The sequence below is a fragment of the Phalacrocorax aristotelis genome, chromosome Z (assembly GCF_949628215.1).
Source record: "Phalacrocorax aristotelis chromosome Z, bGulAri2.1, whole genome shotgun sequence".
In the NCBI taxonomy this organism is placed as follows: domain Eukaryota; kingdom Metazoa; phylum Chordata; class Aves; order Suliformes; family Phalacrocoracidae; genus Phalacrocorax; species Phalacrocorax aristotelis.
In genome coordinates this window covers 38,856,552-38,877,289 of record NC_134311.1, presented here as the reverse complement: position 1 = coordinate 38,877,289, position 20,738 = coordinate 38,856,552, and the positions used below count along the sequence as shown (strand labels likewise).

The following is a 20,738-nucleotide window of genomic DNA, read 5'->3' as shown; positions in this document are numbered from 1 at the left end:
CAGAACTGGGTAAAGGATTTGTTATGGTTTGAGCACTGCAGCCTAAAGACTAAAGCAGAAACAACCGTATCTCTTCAGTTAACAGATGCACAGTGCTTTCATTCTCATTCACACCAGACACTACCTCTACACCATGTCTCCAGGTTGCTCAGGCTAGTTTTCTTTCTCGTCTGACTTTGCTCTAACAGGCTTTCCTGGTAGCAGGTGTTGAACTTTCTAAGGTGAGTTTGAGGAATGCTGCTGATTTGCTTCAGTCATGAGGCTCATTACCCTAAAATCATATTACTGAGAATATAAAATGGCTCTTTAGAATAAGTCATCTAGCACTTACATGATACAGGTCTGAAGCAAGAATCCTGCAATAATTCTGAACCACTACATGATAAAATATTTTGACAAAAGCAAAGATGAAAGGGAAGAGGATTCTACTTGACTTCAAATGGTACATAGGTAGAGTGCTGAAGTTTCACAAAATGCATTTCAAGTTTGCACAAAGACTCGACTTAAAATTCCACATAAACAAACTGAACAAAGCACCTCTTGCAATTGAAAAGAAGGGACTGTGCATTGCTGAGGGCTTAGGTAAACTCAGGATCTCCTACTCTAAGTCACATTACATGTAATTAAATATTCTGTGGGGATAAAGAAGCTTTCTTGCTCAACTGCCATGATTCCTTGCCCATTAACATATGCCCAAAGCTCCTTATGTCTTCATTTGCATTCTGTGAGCAGTCTCTAACAATTATTTAGTTTAAATTTTCAGTATCCAAGTAGGTTTTTCACTCAGATTACTGCAATTACAACCACTCCATTCCAATGGTACCTCCACAGGCTTGTTATGCATCCCCTGGGTCTTTGTGCTTGCTGTAAAGAGCTGACAAGCAACCCTCAAAATAGAGATTGTGCCTGGGAACACCCACAAGGCTCATATCCATACGTATTTACAAAGACCCCTCTTTCAGGCACACCCCAGAAGCAAAATATTAAATCATTCACTGTGTATCTGACAGAAGAACTTGCCACCGCATTAATGACTACACACTCCAACAGATTTTCAGTCTATAGGGCTTGAAGTGTAATATCCAAACACAAAGATATTGAACAGTAACGTCCTCACAACTGCATGTTTCTTCCTCAATGTGGCCGTAGTCCCACTGAATCAACTTTGAGGGAGGGGACGCAGAGAAAGAAGATTTTATAGATATAGATAGATAGATAGATAGATAGATAGATAGATAGATAGATAGATAGATAGATAGATAAATGTATATATTTACCTTCATCTGTATCATTTTCTCTAAATGTTTTGCATCTGAAAAACAATTTCCTTTCCTCTTTCACAGAGTAACATGTTTCTAAAGCTTGCTTTTGTTTGAGCTGAAAAAATTTTTTTTTTTTTGCCTACTTGTTCTATTAGAAGGACAAGCTATCTACCAGTGTCTCCCATTTCAAGACCTCCATTATAAAAACACTTGAAATCGTTAGACTTTTCCTTAGTCTTTCTAAGAAACTGAACTTGGAGCTTCCATAATATTCTAAATGCAAGCATTTTAAGAAGGTTAATAATAAGAAATATACATTACTATTTATGGGTGTTAAATCCATATGATATTGCTCTATAAAATTATTTGCCCTCTGATCTGTTGCTTTATGTACACTAAGAGTTTTAAACAATATGTTTAAAATACTTTATATACTGAAAGCAAAGAAAAGGAAAACACAAGACAAAGAATTTCATGTGAAAATCTTTTTTTATCATATGGAAGAAAGAAACCCTATGGAAACTAGACAGTAAACTACTTCCTTATGTGAGTAACTATTTTCATTTAAAATGCATTTGTGTGCCCAAGTAATCTGCCTTGCCTCAACGATGGACCTATATTCTGCCTTCTGTGTTTTCAGTTAACATATTCTAGACCATTACTTACCCCATTTCTAAATGTAAGTTGCAAAACATCTTCAAAAGCATCCCTGCATGGCCTTACTATGAATTACATAGTAGGGCTGGACAACATATTTATAAATATTTGCTGCAAATATATTCCTACCCTTCAGTAAAGACAATCTACTTTTCTCTCAAATATAGATGGAATAGCCATATTCAGTGAAAAATAAACCAAACAAACACCCCCCACACCCCTGAAAAAACATCACAATAAAAGTAGGGATATGTAGATCACAATTCCACATCTGTAGAATGTCCAGAAAGTTAAGCAACCTTTAAAAAAATTTTAAAATAGCTTTTTCCTGCTGACCTCTTTCTCCTCTTCCAGAGGACTTCAGTTAGGTTCTTATCAATTTACATTGTCACTACAATGAGTGATAAGGACCAGAAAGTGTTATTGCAAAGTCCATCTGCTTATTTCTAAAAAGCCAAATCTTTTTTCTCCAAAAAATATTCTTTAATATTTTTTCTCTTTACTGAATGAACTTCTTCCTTTTTAATCTGACTGCATTATGGAAAAACTATCAAGTATACCTTTAAACATACCCATATACCCACACAAAACAGAATCTTTCAAACTGGGCAAGAACGAGGAAAGAAATGAGAGTGTACTTTTCCGTCAGGATCATGTAATAACAGTCTATGTCATAACATAGAAAATAATATAAGCTACTTATCTGACTGACTGATTAAGCCCAGCTTTGAAGCAGCACGGATTAAGTTCCCTTGTGCAGGAGACAATATACTATTGTCAGGCTTGCATGCCTCATTGTGGAAGCTCAGAATGACAGTCATTACCTCTCACAGTAAAGGAGAGAGAATTTCTCTGTAGAGGACAATAGTGCTCCTTAGTCCTTAAGCTTTAATATTGAATGTCAAGACATACCTGTGAACTTCAGGAGGTTCCCTCTGGATTTTAGCGCTTGCCTCCACAACCTCTTTGGCTACTTTTCCACTGCATTAAAACACGAAATAAATATTCAGGCAAATACTAAGATAAGCTCATTACATGCCAAGCACTATATATACATGAACAATTAGGTTACATTCAAAAGATGAAAAGGAAAAGGAAAAAAAATAACCCCATGTAGTGGATATATAATGACCCCGATCAAAAGTTCTGCTGACCACTTGTCTGCAAAGCTACTGAAGAAAAATTAGGCTTTTGTAGTAGAACACTAGGAGTGGGACTGGACTGTCCCGCTAATGCACCCCTGGTCTGGAGTTGCCCAGTTACAGGGGACATACAAACGCTACACTAGCAACACATCCTTGTTTTTCCAGAAACTGCACCAGAAGTGGAGCCCTGTTCTGGTAAAACTAGTCTTTGAGAGAAGACTGCATAAAGCCTCCAGTTTATTTTATAAGTGACTCTAAAAGGCAACAGAAAATCTTTTGAATCCTGACCTGGATTAGGTATGAACAAGAAGGAAAGCCCTCAGTTTGCCATGAGTAATTGCTGATGTTTTCTCTTACTTTCTGAATTAGTTCACCATGAAAAACAAACAGCTAACACCCACCTATATCGAAATCTACTGCCTTTAAAAAATATCTTGCTGCTGGACATGGTCTTGATCTGACTGGATTTTGCATACCTGGAAGAAAAAGAACAAAGGCTGTCACATTTTCAGCACAGAAGGAACCTGTTATGAAAAAATTAACAAGGCCAACTACAAGCTTTGTTATTTTTATACCACAAAGTAATATTCAGTAATTGGGCTTTCCAACATATTTTAAGGTCTTTATACAAAATAGAATATGAAGTGTACATAAAACCATTCAGACAGTACAGAACAACTGAACATATACCAAATGATTACACGGATAGGAAACCAAGAAAATTAAATGCTGACAGCTGCTGCATCTCTACAGACTTTCATTGACAGGATGAAGGAAAGACCATGGTACACCAAACACCCTTAGGACAAGTTTGCCCTACCATTACCTTGTTTGTGGGAAGATATGGCTATTTCCACTTTCCCAGTAGTAAAGCAAAGAAATAATAAAAAGTTGTAACACTTGTCTCCAAAAGTAGTTGCAGTTCCAATGTCTCTATACAGTCAACTTCTTCGAAGCCTACATCATATCCTACTGCTTCTCTCTAATCAGCGAAGTACAGAGCAACCCTTTATCACAGTCTTTTATCACAAAGATCATGGAAGAGTACCTCAGACACACCATCTCCTTGATATTCTCTGCCTTCAAAATGGCAAGTTGATTTCATACCAAGTCTCTCATTCCTAGACCCTACTAGCTTTTTATCTACTTGAAAATAATCACAACAGTCAACTCTGAGCCTGGATTCTGACAGGACTAAAGCTCTGTTTTTCAAGACATGCCAAGAGATCATGACCTTATCTTAAATTCCAAGTTTCAAGCTGTTGCCAAGTGTCATTATCATGAATTACTTACACAACCTGGCTACATCTGTTCTGATCTAATTAGAATACCTTGTTGATATAATACAAAACATAATCAGACAGGATTTATCTAGTGCTGTTAAGTAACTAACAGTCTACACTGTACAGCTCAGTCTCTCTGAAATGTATGAAAACTTTGCTGTTTCAAAACTGCTATCCTAGACCTTTATTTACAGATTGCTTTGGCTTCAGTTTCATGTCTGGAGGATTGTTGTTATTTTTCTGCACTCTGCATATTAACCATTACTATTTTCCAGTCTATCAGCCAGGTTCCTCTCCATTGACTATCACTACCAATCTTCATTTTACTGAAGTAGTCCTCTTTTAAGATCCACCAATATCAAGACAGGCAAGCATAATCTTACGCAATCGTGCTGAAGAAATAACCTGACAGTAGTGCCCTGAAGACATCTGTAAAGTAAAAAAACCATGAGAGAAGCAGCCCTGCAGACACCAAAGTCAGAGAAGAAAGAGGGGGAAGGGGTGATCCAGATGCTGGAGCAGAAAATACCTGCAGCCCATTGAGAAGACCACAGTGAGGCAGGCTGTCTCCCCTGCAGCCCATGGAAGACCACGCCAGAGAAGATGTCTACACTGCAGCCCGTGGACTACACTTCAACCCCTTCACTACAGCAGGTGGACATGCTCTGAGTGAAGCTGCAGCCCCTGGAAAGCCCACATAGGAGCTGGCTCCTGGTGGGATTTGTGGCCTGAAGGACACTGGAGCAGGGGAAAAGTATGAAGAGGAAGGAGCAGCAGCGATAAACTGCTATGAACTGACTGCAACCCCCATTCCCCATCTCCCTGCACTGCCTGGGGCAAGTAGGACAACGAAAAGTCAGGAATGTATGAGTGAAGTTTAGCCTAGGAAGAAACTTCCCCTCAGATGTCTTTACTTTGAGCACTAATTTCTCTCCTTTGGGTGGGATTTTTTTCCTATTCTAAATATTTATTTCTAGTAACATAAAATAAAACTGCTCAAACACCATGCACTATTTTCCTACTTCCACGTACTTCTAATGGAAAACATTTCCTGATAATCTTTTTGCTAATTCAGTCTCAAATGCAGTGGACGTTAACATAGAGAATTAACAGCTGTATTGTGCCAGCTCATATTTCCTGTTTCTTCATCGAATGTATCAATAGAACAGATTATATTGATATATTATTGTATCAGTGTGGAAACAGAAGGAGGAATCTTCTCCAAAATAAAGCAGGTCATTAACATCCATGTCAGAAGACACATTCTTCCTACTTAGTTATTATTTACCCTTATAGCAGCCCCCTGGTGTTGCTATGCTCCAACACAGAAACAATATTTTTTATAAAATATGCAAGATGCTGTAATGAGAGACTATGTAGCAAAAATAAAAGCTACATGCCTAAAGGGAAGCATCAATAAACAGATCTAACAAAGTCAGTGGAGGGCAGATAGAATGCATAAGAGCTTTTTAATGAAGAATTATTTTCAGGTTCCCTTTTAGGGAATAGGGAGGAAGACACGCTTTTTTTCTTGTCATTTTACAGGCATTTTTGTTTTTTTAAATGAGATGGCTGGCATCTTTCAAAATGTATCTGAGAATGGTTTCTTCTTTTTTTCAAGCATTGCAGAGAATTTTTTTTTCAACCAGTTCTTACTAAACCTTGGATTTCAAGTGGGAGTACATAACCTACCAGCAGAAGAGCCCAGAGAATCAAACGTAACAGATTGTTTCCTCCATTCTCAAGGTATTCAACAGCAGGGCTAAGATTAACAACTACGTTCCCAGACACAAGTACAGTACTGTGTCCATCCAATGTCACACTACGGAGCGGCAAAACCAGTGTACTTGAAAAAGTGTAATTATTCACTGCCAAAACCCTCCTGCTTCATTCAGATTTTAAACAATTTATAATACTGGCTTGAAATAAAATAATATTCCCCATTAACTTGCATATTTTCTGTTTGCACTTTGAATTCTGCTAAAGAAACGGAACATGTCGCATTCAGCAATCTTTGACTCACGTGCACATTTTTTTACTTTTAGTATAGATAATGACTTCAGGTTTACATACTTGTAAAAAGCCTGGTTCTCCACCCCACATTTCCAAAGATGCTTGCAGGCTGCTGGTGTAGAGGTATGGAATGACAGCACAGCCTTTTTCTAAGGGCAAGGAAAAAAAGGCGAATAAAAGTAATGAAAATGTTGAATAGTCAAAGACTGAAGTAGCTGTACCTGATGGCATCACCATGAAACAGATACACTGAAGACCAAGTTCTCCTGTGTAGCCTCAATCTGTCGTTCACCCACTGAAGTACAACCCATAGGTGGCTGATGTTTAAACTGCCCAGGCAACCGTTTCAGAAATAAAATGGGACGCTTGGAGGGGGCAGAGAAGAGCATATGTACAAGTGGCTTGTAGTATAAATCTGATCAACTGTCTTCAGGCCAAAATCAAGAAAGGGAAGTCTCTATATTCAATATTCCATATTGCACAGTCGCTGCACTACTTACCATCCACTTCTCCCTGTTCCCTATTTCCCACCATCAGATCCTCCTTCCAACCACACAAACAGCCCCTGATATCTCTGGCATTGTTTCCTTCCTCCATTTTCACCTAGACTGTATCCAAAGCCATCATCTTTGGCTATATCACTCTGCCCTAGAGGAAGAACTGGTTATAGCATGCTGTAGGCAAGTATCCCTATGATTTCAACAGCAAGAGTCCAATGATAGGACTCCTGTCCACTTAGGATAGACTCCAGCCTATTCAGCTGACCAGTATTTGAGGAGATGATCATAATTAGCCCAAAATACTTCACATAGATCCAGGCATCTACCAATGCCCACCTGAATTTTCAATCATATACAGATGTCACTCATGCTTTAGAGTGGGTGGGTACAGCTTTAGTACTTTAAAAGCCATTAAAACTTGACTACACAGATGACCCAAACTATGAGCAATCAACACAACACTGCATGAATGATAAGCGAGAAAAGTCTCAAGCCTTTGCAAATCAGACATTCTTTTGACAACAGCGATATCCACATTCACTTATATTCTATATTTTAGTTACAATATGAGGTACAATTATTGATTGTTTAGAATTTTGCTTAGTTAAAAAGTTATGTTTTAGTTGATTCTAAATCAAATACAGAAGTTCTGTAAAAATATTAAACCTGACCTCTTTCTGAGATCCAAACACATAAAAGGTCTTCCCTTCAAATTTCAGTTTATAGACATCACACCTATAAAGAGAAAGATCATTTAAGTATAGGAAAAACAGATCTACAGGTAAGAAAAGCAACTTGCATGCAAGTTTCCCTGATTCCCAAAGTCAAGCAGGCTGCCAAATGACAAAAAGCCTCAAAAGAAGTCTTAAAACCTTTAGCATAAAAGCATTTAATATTCTAATTTTCTTTAGAGTAGAGAACATAAGCCCAGAGTATTTCTTTTACATCCCTATGTACCTTCAAATAATTAACTTTGGCTGCTGGAAAATGAAGAGGAACTTAAAAGTAGGCAGAAGCTTATGTTTACATTCTATTTATTATACAGTTTGTAATTCCTATTATACCCTAAATTCTTGTAAAATCTGATGTAATTAGATTGAGGGGAAGACAATACTCTCAGCCTGCATAGGTTGCATAAGGCATACAATTTTCTAGATTCAGGCACTTTTTACCAGCAACACCTTACCTCTATCCTTATTTATTTGTGGTTTCATATCACACATCTTAGTAACTGACTACTTACAGACAGAGCACAACAGGAATTAAAAGAAAATGTTTGACAGCACTTACTACTGGGGCAGGTTAAAAGCACAATCTACATACGCAATAGCGGTGCACCATATAAAGGCAATATGATGCCTCTGCTTAAATTGTAGTGGAAATTTTGTCCCTACCACAGCTAAAATGGAGACACTGTAGTTTTTCATAAACTCCTCTAAAGATTTTGGATGTCAGATGGTCACACTGGGAACGATTCTGGAGGTAAGAACAATGCTGTCCTGGAAACTTTATAACAAGAGTTCTGCTTTAATATTAAAAAACAACAAATCATTCTATTTGAGAAAGCTCTTCCATTGAAAAGGAAATCTCAAATACGAATTTTGATTTTTACTCTGTAGTCCAAATTTCAGCTAATATCAGTTCAAGCTACTAGCACTCGCTTCTAGGTCTCAGAAATGAAAGGAGCAGTACGTGACATTCAGATAAACCTCACTTGATCGACCTTCCAATGGCCAGTGTAACACTGAGACAGCTTAATGGCTTTTCCTCTCTCACTATTTCATTTTGTATCTGGTTTACATGCCAATGGACTAAATTAATACCCTGAGATCTCTGAAGGGACATGCTATCCTTGGGTAACATGAAAAAATAAGTGCTGTGAAACTCATTCCCACAGTATGGTGGATACATGCTCAGCAAGTGCTATTCTCTCCTCCCTGCACCATATATTGACATTACAGTTAAACTGTCCCTATGCCAAAAGCACAAACCACCCAAGCACCATGACTAGGGCTACCTGAAATAAACCCTAGGGAAACTATAGCACAAATCCAGGATCACAAATGGATGGTATTTGACAGACACGTCCCCAGAGCTCCACATGCATCTGAATCATACAGACAGGACTACACTGACTTTATATCTCTGAGGATCTCAGGATAGTCACTTTTCGGGGATGTTTCTATGGATATGCAGCAAAGAGTCCAGCTCCACACAAAAAAACACCTCACTGTTTCTTCACCTCCTGCCCATCTTCTTCCCACAAGACAGGCTGGGAGCACTGAAGTGGAGCAGCCACATCTAGGTAACTGCTGTTGGCATTTGTTTAGCGGCAGGGCTAAAACGAGATTTATCGCTGCCTGAGCATGACTGTGCTCACTCTGCACGACATGGCTGACGGCATGGACAGCTGCTATTACACCACCTACAGAAACTCGGTTTTACCTCTCCCTCAACTGTGCTGAGGCTGCCCAATTAAGTCAAATGTTCTACAGGAGCAGAAAAGAAAAGTAAAGCCAGACAAACCAAGGACAATTGCATAAATGTCCACTTCTTTAAAAGACAGGCTAAAAAATAAAAATTCAAAGGCATTCTCACCGCCTCCTCTGCTTACCAAATAAGCTGGTTTATAGTTTTCAAAATGAGGTTACTTAAATGATAATTAGAACAATTTCTAAGGGTCACAAATAAAGATGCAGGTGGACTCTTGTAAACTCTTCCAGACATCTCTGCCAAGAAGCCTCACCAGTGCTTTACAAAATAGTTGAAGATTCGACTTACACAATTTTAGCATTTGTGCATTATGTTGACAAATGCACCCTGTGGAATAATTTTCACTGGAGGAAGAACAAGATCAAATTATTATTCTACTTCTCATCTAAGATCCTTTAAAACAGAAACATGGTGGGGCAAGAAAGGAATATTCATGTGATTCACCTTAAAGACAACAAATGCAGGTGAAGATAGTAGGAAGGAAAGACATATTAATCAACTCTTACTGCAAATGCTTACCATTTTAACAAATGAATTCTTTTATTCCCCTGGAAAACTACAAATCCTGCAGCTGTGAATCCTAAAAATGTAGTCATCCCCATTGAGTCCTTGAAAAAGAAAAAAGAAATATAATTTCCCCCTCATCCAGTGAGGTATTTATTACTGACAGCATGAATTGTTACTCCATTATAGATTACCTCTATTTTGTTTTCTTTTCAAAATATATTTTGCCTTCAAATTGTACACCTCTACATAGCAAAGACTGCTCTTGGCAACACAGGCCTTATTTATTTCTAAGCATTTAAGAGCATTTTATGCTTTGTTTCGGTCTACCTGTAGCTGATGACAATGGGGAATCTTTAGGGATACTCAGTAATTCTGCTGAGAACAGCACTTCTGTGTATGTCCCATCCTTATCATGCTGACTAACTACAAACCAGGGATTCATATCTGCTTCAACACTGATATTTTTTTAAGATTTCATAATACACTGTTCCTCCATGAGATGTTGTGTTGGAAGTACTGCTGACAGACAGCATTTACTACAATAAGCAAGTATTATTGAATATAAAACTGAACATATGGTACTTGATATGATACTTGCCTCTCAGATGGGAAAGACCATTTTTTAAATTTTTAATTCCACAATAAAAGTTCTGCTTCACAGTTTTTGAGCAACAATTCAGGTGAGTTTTGTATTAACCAGATTCCATGTCTATCCCAAGTTCCAGACCCTCACCTTGCTAAAGTTAGTCGACTTCATTGTGCTTTATGTTCCACCAATAAAATAAGGGGGAACAGAAACAGTGATGCTTCTGGAGTAGCAGATAAACCTCACTTGAGTGATCTTCCAACGGCCAGCGTAACACTGAGACAGCTTAATGGCTTTTCCTCTATCGCTATTTCATCCAGTTTCATGGCACTGGAAGGCGCATGTCATAAGGAGCCAGGGGAGCACTTGCTTTGCATTTCACTTTCAGAAGACTGAAAAATTGTCCTTAAGCACGGGCTGTGAACCCCTTGACACCCCACACTACAAGCCCTGCCACATAGATAAAGAGGAAATTCTGAGCCAGTTTTGGCTCTGTCCTAAGCGCCAACATAAGACTCTGCAATACCCTCTGAAAATCTGCAGTATAGTTGTGAACTAAAGTTTACCAAGTCACTGACTTCACTGAGCTCTGAACCAGACCCTGTATTTCACACAGAACCACCATTTCTAGCAAAGTATGTATGAAATCCGATGCAGCTCTGTTAGAGCTGACCGTTCAAGGGCACTCACCACTAGAACAGCTAACTTGACAGCACTGCTGTTCCACCAAATGAGGTGGTATACCAGTCAAAGTAAAAACAGCAATTAAAACATGAAGCAAGTAAGACTACAAACAAACACTGCAGATTATGCAGATAAAACCAAGGAATAAAAATGCAGGTGTAAGCGATAATCTAATCGGAACTGGTAACTAAAATCACCCTCTTATAGAGAACCACAAAACAGCAAGGAGGAGGAATATGCAAATGTATATCTGGTTCTCCCCTCTGTACATTTGGTTTGCAGTTCTTCCTAAGATTTGCACATTTTGATGGTGTTTGAAAAACTAATCTGCCAAGGACTAACAATTTGTTGCATCTTCCAGACAAGAATAACGCTGAATCCTGAAAAAAGTGGCAAACATAAAATATTTCACGCCTGGAGTATTTGGAGAAATCTTTGCACTAAATGCAAAGAAATTATGAAGTATAACCAAAGTTTTTGTCATGATGCTCTACCAAATTCTCCCGTGATGTTCTGCTTCCTCTGGAGAGACTTTTCCTTTGACTGATGCAGAAATGTCCACCAGTCAATGTTCTTCCAAGGCTTAAAAGTAATATGCAGTTCCAGGGCAAGTTCTTTTATAAATTACTCCCTATTTGTGTCTGGATAAAAAACAGAGCTAAATCAATTCAATTAACAGCTTTTTACTAAATGTTAGTAAAAACAACATTTTATTAAATGTTAGTAAAAAGAACTGTTACCTTGCAAGGATGAGGATCAACACCATAAGTTTCCAAAGAATATGCTTTCAGGAGCAAGTTAAATTCAGCAACAGCTGGGCTCTGGCCTCTGAAATTACAGAAGAAGCAGTAGTTTGACAGCAAAAAGAAAACAGGAGAAAAAGACTTTTTGACTGCAGAGTATAAATGCCTAAAAAGGGAGGAAAGAAAAGTTCTTACTGAAATACAAATTATTTCAACCATGTCGTGCTTATATTTAAAGATAGAAAACCTCTCACATGTTTTCTCCTGTTGAATTGTATTGAATTGTACAGTGCCTAGTGGTTTCACGTAAATCCTGATGGCTTTTTCTCAATCCTGAGATAACATGTTATGCAATTAACCAGAGCTATCCAATATCCTGCAAGCACTTCTTGTCTTTTGATATACATGCATGTCAGCCTGAATATGAAATTAACCCCAGCATCTTTTTTCCACAAACTTTTGCTCCCCAACTTATCTAAAAGGACCGTGCAGATTAACAAACATTCCTTCCAGCGCAGGTTATAAACAAGGCAATCGTATTACACTGTCTACTCAGATGCATGCCTAATTATAGCAGTGCCTGTTACCATCATGATAGTTCAGAATCTGTCAGCATTTCCATTATATGCTCCTATTTTTAGGGTGTCTATAATCAACTATGAATATACACTAAAGCCTGAAACATGGCATGCAAGATTTGAGTTCTAGAGTAAGTTTTATTATTTGATTTTTGCTCTACTAACTCCTGCCATTACGACAAGCTCAAACACAGATTTGCAATGCCTGTTTGTCAGTGAGCTGTTCCAAGTGTTATTTTATTCATCTGTTTGCATGACTACAGTAAGCAATTCTGGTAAATGACAATGAGCAGTGCTTAGGGCCTTTAGAAAGCCAGGCTTCAGAAATGCTTCTCATGCAAATTATCCAAAAAATGAGCTATACAGAAATCTTCAAGGAACACAGCAATAGTCATACTTTATTGTTTTGGGGTCCAGTCTCACACTGTGACTGATGGCACTCAGGAACTGGCATTTAAAAGCTGTTCTGTGCACTGGTGTATAATAATATCCCTGTAAGTCTGTTCTCCGCCAGTAGCTAGAAACCAACAAGCATTGACATATGACATTCAGTATCTGGCCCAAAGTTCAGTTTAACAATTAAGACAATGTCCAGCATGCTTGTGGATGTCAGTTCCTATCTTGAACCTACCAGGCTGATGCCCTGTAGCAATATAAGTGTCAATAACCTTTTCTGTTACAAAATTTTAATTCATTCTCATTTCTACTTCACTGCTCATCGTCTCCCAGGCAATCCCATGATACTTCTTTGGCTTTTTCCATGTGTTTTTTTGGTCCTCCTTGTTACTACACTACTTGCACTTTATTTCAGATCATGTTTTTGTTGATATTTAGCTTTTAAAGAATAAAAACCAGACAAGATTAGAGAAGAAGTGCCCTTCCTTCTCCTTCCTTTCTTGTTCTCTTTCTCACCACTTTACAATGGAGAAGAACATGTATCAAGCGGAACACCAAAAATTGTAAATGTGCATTTACACTGATAAATGTTTAAGGGGAAGGCAGCATAAAAGCAGCAAGTAGAAAATAAAAAAAGCTTATTTTGCCCAATCAAGTTTTTGATGGCTCCACTAAACTCTGTTTCTCCCCTTTCAACACGAATAAATCACAACTTTAAGTGTAATCACAACTGTAAGACCATAAATGATCCTTGAAAAGTCAACAAGTTTGTTTCAGGTACCAACCAACCGCACAGGACAGAAGTAATTAACTAACTTGACCTAAATTACTTTGAACATTTATGCTGCATAGTGAAAAGCAAAACAAAGAGACAGTTTGATTGCTTATTAGAAATTGGGCCTCACAGAAATATAAGATCATAAAATCCATCTTTTTCGCACCTCCCTTTGGTGGTACAAAGGAAAGTAGTCAGTCTTCTGGTTTGACAGTTCTAAAAGAGTGACAAATAATTTGGAACAATGTGATCTGGGGGCTTTGGCATTTCCAAAAGGGAATAAAATATTAAATCGTAGTGTTTATTAAAGAGAGGCATTAAAAAGAATTGGCATGCTCTCCTCACCTACAACCTCTGAAACTACGCTGTCTTTGTTCACATCAAGTGGAACAAGCTGTGGTGCTTGGAAAAAAAAGCAGAAGACAGGGACAAGTTTGATCTTATCGGATTACAGGCTAATGAAATGGCTACTGTGCAAAGCCTTAAAAGAACATCACAAAGCAAAAGAGTCAAGGGCAATATCAAATGAAAAAGTCCTCATTCATCCCTTATCAAGGGATTAATATTCCAGCCTTGATAATAAGCTTTTCATCTGTAACTTAGCAATGAAATGTTCCTTTCTAAATAAAAATGTAACTACAGCAAATCCTATCAGCAAAGAAAAGTCAACATTTTTTTATCAATCACTGATTTAACATTAGATATGCCTTTGATTGGTTTTGTTAAAAAGCCTTCAAGCTTTCTACATGCAACAAACAGCCTTACACAAAAATGTATAGTTTCCTCGCTCATGCAAGTGTTTAAACTAATATCTCCTACAGTGGAAAAACAGGGACTATTTAGACAAGGCATCTTTGCTGGTCTGTAACTCAGTTCTGTCAGGAAAGTCAGGTATCTTTCTCAGTGCATTCACTCCTTTTGACCTTGGGATGACTTCCCAAATTCTTCAGTATGTATTCAACATTAAATGGAAGATTTCCATATGTTGGAGCCACTATAGCACCGAGCAGCAGTATGCCAAAGGTTTTGAACAGCCCCAGTAAAAGAAACCATTACACAGGAAAGTTTCTGTATATGGTACAAATAATAAATGTGGATTACTTGTGAAATTAGAGCTCCACAGTTATTAGCTATGAGTTAATGATTCAGCCTAGGACTCAATCAATCTAAAAGTTCCTAATAAAATGTTAATGAAACAAAGACATTAATAGAAGAGAGAGGAGTCTGCAACACACTCTGTTTTTTCCTTTAGGCTCATGAGAAGTATGCATTAGAGCATGTACAAGCTCTTTATTCCCCACAGGGCCCCCAGCTCTAAAGCACTTCAAAGGCCAGGAAGCTCAACAGGGAATGCTTCCAGGGTGTGCCACAGCAATGATCTGCTTATTTTGCTGGCTGCCCACACCAATTCACTCTGGAATTTTCTTCCCTTCATACCTTTCCTTTGAGGTATGTATCTGTTACAAACTCAAGTAGTGAAACTTAGTTAAAGTCAAGGACCACATAGCACAGGACTGAGCATTAATTCCCTCTAACAAACAGAGAAGACTATGTAACAGTAACAGTAAAGAAAAAGCATTTTCAATTCTGTTCTTGTTTTCTTGCTTCCTAATGACCTTAGTGAAGTCACTTCTCCTATCTTCTCTGATTCTCTTACTGACTTATAAAGTGCTGTGAGATACTACTATTAATACAGTACTACTAATAATAAAAGGCATAATTATTGTCCACTTTTTTGCCTCACCTCTGTGTCAAAGTTACTTGCTGCAGAATACAATAGCAATACTGTACTTGAGCATGCCCCACGTACGATTAATTTCTGGGTATTTATGGTCTGTAGGGTGCTTCCATGTAACTACTTAAAAGAATAAATAAGTACGTACATAATGATCTAGCCTCTAGAAACACTACATATTCACCTCTATGCAAAACAGGGAAAAGTACCAGCCATGAAGCTTTAACTATCATATGCTCAGTCTCCATCAAACACCCTTAGCACTACCCTGCAACTATGGGTATAGTTAACTGCAGTCTTGGAGGAGACTGCAGTGACTATTTCAAGAAAGATCTCCATCTATAAAATATTCTCGTTGTTATATTCGAGATCTTGTACAGGACATCCCTCAGTAGAACACGGTTTACTGGGTTTGCTTTTAACCTAAAAAATAGCCAGAATTCTGCATAAAGCATCAACACATTTAGCTACGCCACATACTGATCACAGATCAGCTTACTCCATGGCTGAGGTTTTGATGTTATGTCCTTAAATATTTTTACACGTGGTTGAGACTCCAATTGCTATACAATTATAGTGCTAAAAGTCTTGAGTAATTTTTACTTTTCCTTTAAGCTCAGGAGATTTTGGTAGACAGTGAACATGTTTTTAAATACAGTCTTTCTGCTAGTATTTTTAGTCGTGATGAAGGCGTTAAGGAGGACTATGTGGTACTGAAACACAAATCTGCTACAATTATCAGTGTTTCAGTTGTACTGGAGACAATGCCACAATGGCGGTGATAATTTCAAAGAGAAGAACTAAATGAAGACACTGGTAAATGAAATTGCATTGTAGGCTGTGGCCCGGTGTGTCAGAATAGCAAGGCCAGGCTTTGCACATTGCCCAGGCAGCAGCACTGCTGCTCCCCTGAGAACTGCCTGTGACACCGGTAGAGAGGAGGGGAAAAGCCTTTAAACGGGTCTCCATATGAAAAGAGACCTTATCACCTAGCAAGTAGCTGAACTGCTGAAAAGTTGCTGGAACATATAAAACTGAGAAAACTGCAAAACACTCAAACGTCAATTTTAACTTGTACTGCAAAATTGTTTTTACTCTCAAATAGAATTCTAGGATGAGAAAACCTGAATAATCACTTTAAAACAATAATGAAGCTCTTCTACTGAATCTTTTAAATGCTTATAAGGTTTAATTTTACACCACGCACTCTCTAATGACATGTGCCACTTAAGTAATTCCTTCTGCCAGAACATTTCAAATAACTTGTGTGCTTCAGAGATCAGGCTGAGACAGTATCTCTGAAATCTGTGTTTAGGTATTTGTATTTCAACTCTATGTCATAAATTGATGCAGTGACGCAGACAGCTTTAAGCCTATTCAACAGACCAAATACATTTACAGAGCAGATGCAGTTTTACCTATTATTATTAATATAAAATCTATTCCCATGACACAGAGATATCTCAGCTATCTGTTTTTAATATCACAGTAGATTCATCTTTCTGGTCCAGACACACCTGGGCCGTAAAGCCTTCTCCCAGATAAAGAGGAGGGAGAGAGGGAGGAAAGGGACACAGGAAATAGGTCCTTTCAGCTGATGAAGAAATCCCTATGTTGTAGAAATTCACACCTCTGAGTTCTGCAGTATGCTAAATAAGCAGAACCTGAATCCAAATGTCACCATGAGAGAGGCAAAAACTAGCTTGGTAAAGAAAACAACCACATTTGTGGATCGTGATTACGACCACTCTTCCCAGGGCGGGGGAGGAGGGAGTGCATGCACATACACATACCACAAAATAAATCTTTCCTAAAGCTAAAAAATTATCAATGTTACAATAAACACAGCCACCTTTTTCAATTCAAGTAGCTTACCCCTTCTACTGAATACTTCTTGGAATTCCCATTAAAAGTAAAATCACATGTATTGATATATCTTTTCAGTTTTTCATTTTATCAGATAGACCTTTGGGAAAAAGAGAGGGAAAAAGACATCTGTTTTGTCTGTGAAGTTCCTTTCTCTAGATTACTACTACAACTGCATCTTCCATTAAGATCCTGCTCAGGTAAAGCTGCTCCTCACCATAAAGCTTCTGGAATTATTCTCTGCGCCATGTGAACACCAATCCAACAAAACAGCATCTCACTCTTACCATTTTCTGGTAAGTGCATCCAGAATCACAAGTACAGTTTTAATTAGTTTTAAGCACACTTCTGTAAGAAAAATATGGTTCAGAAGAACAAAGTTTTGAGGAAAGCAACACACACATCATTCTCCAGGGAAAGGACTAGGTGACAGGGAAAACATGTTATTTCAGACCTCTGATAAATACACATACCAGCCATCTCTCTAATTCAGTCAAATGACAACTGATAAGAACAATGGAGTGAAAGAATACAGAAAAAACACAGCAGAATAGAAACAAAAAAATTATTCATCTATTACAGCAAACACAATGGCATTTTAATACCAGATTGCTAAATTAGATAGAATTAGATAATTGTGAAGTTGCAGTGACATGTGCCAACATATACCCTGATGGATAAATCTAAATGCCTACACTGGGAAACTGTAAATGAGCCAGCATGGGCTATCAAGGCTGAAATGATGAGGACATTCAGTGCAGCCCAGGGCTGCTGTAATGACGGTGGGACCAGAGTAGCTGTCATGACTATCTGCCTGTGAACTTCCACTGCACATCATCATCCTCCTCAGCTCTCCAAAGTCCTTGGCAAACTTTGTACAGCTGAGAACTACAAAGGCTTTGGCTCCTTAGGCCTGGAAGTCAGCTGTCCCTGCTGTAGCCCAAGTCCTGCTCTTTTCCAGACTCCCTTGTCCCCTCCACGTAAATCTCTAAAGAGCCTCAGTCCCCAGCAAAGTGGCTTCTGTCTCGTGTAACCTGACTTCCAAGTTTTGGAGCACACCATATGTCCTTCCAATCGGACTCCCTTCATGTGTACAAGGCTGTTAGATACCAATGTGATTAGGGTAGTACAAGAAGCTAAATATAAAGCGTAGATGAGTATGCTTCCAGCTCTAAATGCATAAAAACAGATAATACGTAGTTTTAATTGCAAGTAGATCTTAAATGAAAGACAAGATCCACCTCATTCCGGACTTGCTAAACGGGAATTTAGTTTTAGCACTCTTTAATATATTCAAGAGCATGCAAGAAGTTGCTTTAATCTTGGATCAAACTATATTAACACCCACAAAGAGAAGCATTCTCTAGCAACCCTTGCCAAGTCTTCTAGGACAGCCTCCCAGAATATACTCTGATAGTAACATTTGTAGTTATGCTTGCCAGTGGCTCCATTGACAGCTGCATGTCTGCACAAGAGCTGGAGAGCCAAATCAGCAGAGATAGAGAAATCCTGTACTCCTGCTGGCACCAGAGTCTAAGCACCCATGGTAACCAACGGTACAGTGAAGGGAATACAATAACAGTGAGGGTAGCGGAGGAAGTTAAAATTGCTTAAATCCCCACTGTGTAGTTACAGTGTAGATGATGCAGCAAAGGATAAAAATTTTATATGCCCTTCAAATCAAATTTAAACAACACTTCTCATTTAGCTTGGATCAAAGACAACTACTAATTTGCTACTCTGGTTTTCAATAGAATACTACACTTTAGCTTAAAAATTTAAATTGCCTTTGAGATCATTAATAGCAGAACATGGTAGTGATTTCATACCCTCCGAGGAAACTTTTTCTTTCCCCAAAAGGTGTTCTCCCACATACAACTTTTGCAAAAGCTGGCGTATTTGATACACACAATGAAGACAACAGCCAATTCAGTAGCACTCAATCTTCTTGAGCCTGTATCTGCACTGGCCATCCCAAGCAATAATAAATAACTTGCATTTACCTATATGAGGTGAGTCTGGGAAACAGGCATTTGAAAAGGTCATGCAACTATAATTTACTGGGCAAAGTTAATGTTTGCAGAGGGTTCTCAGATAAATTACTGGCTGCTTACATAACACTTTCATATAAATTACATGGCGTAATATTTCATATCACAAATAAGTAAAAAAGAATCATTAGTTTTCAGGTGGGACACACACACACACAAATCTATTTTTTCAACCACAGAGTCCTTTCAAAAAAGAAAGGAAAAAACCCATTATTCCAACAAATATAAATTCCCTTGATAGGGATTTATGTGGAAATATTTGGAAACCTCTGTATTTTCGAGTGTCTGGCCTCAGGGAGCTCTGGCTGACAGGTATCTTTCAAAAGCCAGGGAATTTTATCAGAGTAACAAATATTCTGTTAAGGGACATAATGTTTGATATAAATTCATAGGAAGGAATTTGTGTCTTGGAAAAGGGAGAAAAGAATTTGACTGCACTAAAAACATCTGATCTTTCATTTGGTCGTCTGAAGCAAATCCCACAGTTGTAACAACATGGAAGTTGATTTGGAACCAATACTGACACAGGTGCGTTTGTACGGACAAAGTCCATTCTTTTGTAAGAGGAGCCCACAAAATCCAATAGCAATAGATAGAAGCAAAACTGGGTCATCTACTAATGCAGGTTGCCCAAACAAATAAACAAACAGCACTAGTTCTTCCATGGAAGAAGTACTACTGTTTTGAGAACATCTGGAAGCAGCAAACTCCTGATACGTTAAAAAAACAAACAAACAAAAAAAACACCAAAATGTCAAATCCCAAAGAGATTAATAAGATCACCTGAGTGATCTTCCACATAAAAACCCAGTAATCCTAGTAATCCCTGCTGTTATGCTTGAAGAATTAACCTTTCACTCAGCCTTCTTCTCCCCTACCTAGAAGATTCCATGACTGCTTAACCTCATTTGATGAATTAGTTTGGGTTTGGTTTTCCCCAAATCTACATAGAATTCTTCACTATATTTTTGTTAAGCTGGGGGCTTTTAGTCACCAGAAATAAAAACGAACTCTGGCTTTATACACTGAGAACAGTGCAGTGTATTAAATACCTTTAATACTGCCAAAATAGGTGAGAATTGAATGAGTGGTTCCATGTGTTTTTGCATGGAAGTAAAGTAAAAGAAAATAAGTTCTTTTTAATCTGGATCATTCCACTGTGATGTAATGCAACCTTACAAACACTTGCACACATCTAACTAAAAGGATAAGGGACATGCAGATGAACAACCTGGGGAGGGACATTAGCATTCACATCACTTGAAGAAAAAGCTGTATGAGAATACACTCACAGAATATCTAGATTTTTATAGCCTTAATCTTTTCCAATATGTTAAGAGCGGCAGGGGAACAGAAATGCAAGTAGCTATTACTTCAGTAGCTATGCTCTGTTGTAACCATACCTAAAAACATAACATTAGAATAAATTTTGAATTCATTTCAGAATAAGTCTCCAAGTCTCAT

At 38.1% G+C, this 20,738-nt stretch overlaps 1 protein-coding gene across 1 annotated transcript in view; it reads right to left on the bottom strand.

The window, feature by feature from the left end:
* Positions 1 to 20,738, bottom strand: part of FRMD3 (FERM domain containing 3) — a 153,307-nt gene that overhangs the window by 18,906 nt on the left and 113,663 nt on the right. The window contains exons 7-12 of the mRNA XM_075078982.1: positions 11,871 to 11,958; positions 9,873 to 9,961; positions 7,532 to 7,595; positions 6,421 to 6,509; positions 3,466 to 3,540; positions 2,832 to 2,900 (exon numbers count right to left, since the gene is read on the bottom strand). Coding sequence (XP_074935083.1) covers positions 2,832 to 2,900; positions 3,466 to 3,540; positions 6,421 to 6,509; positions 7,532 to 7,595; positions 9,873 to 9,961; positions 11,871 to 11,958 — 474 coding nt within the window. The remainder of the gene's footprint in view (positions 1 to 2,831; positions 2,901 to 3,465; positions 3,541 to 6,420; positions 6,510 to 7,531; positions 7,596 to 9,872; positions 9,962 to 11,870; positions 11,959 to 20,738) is intronic.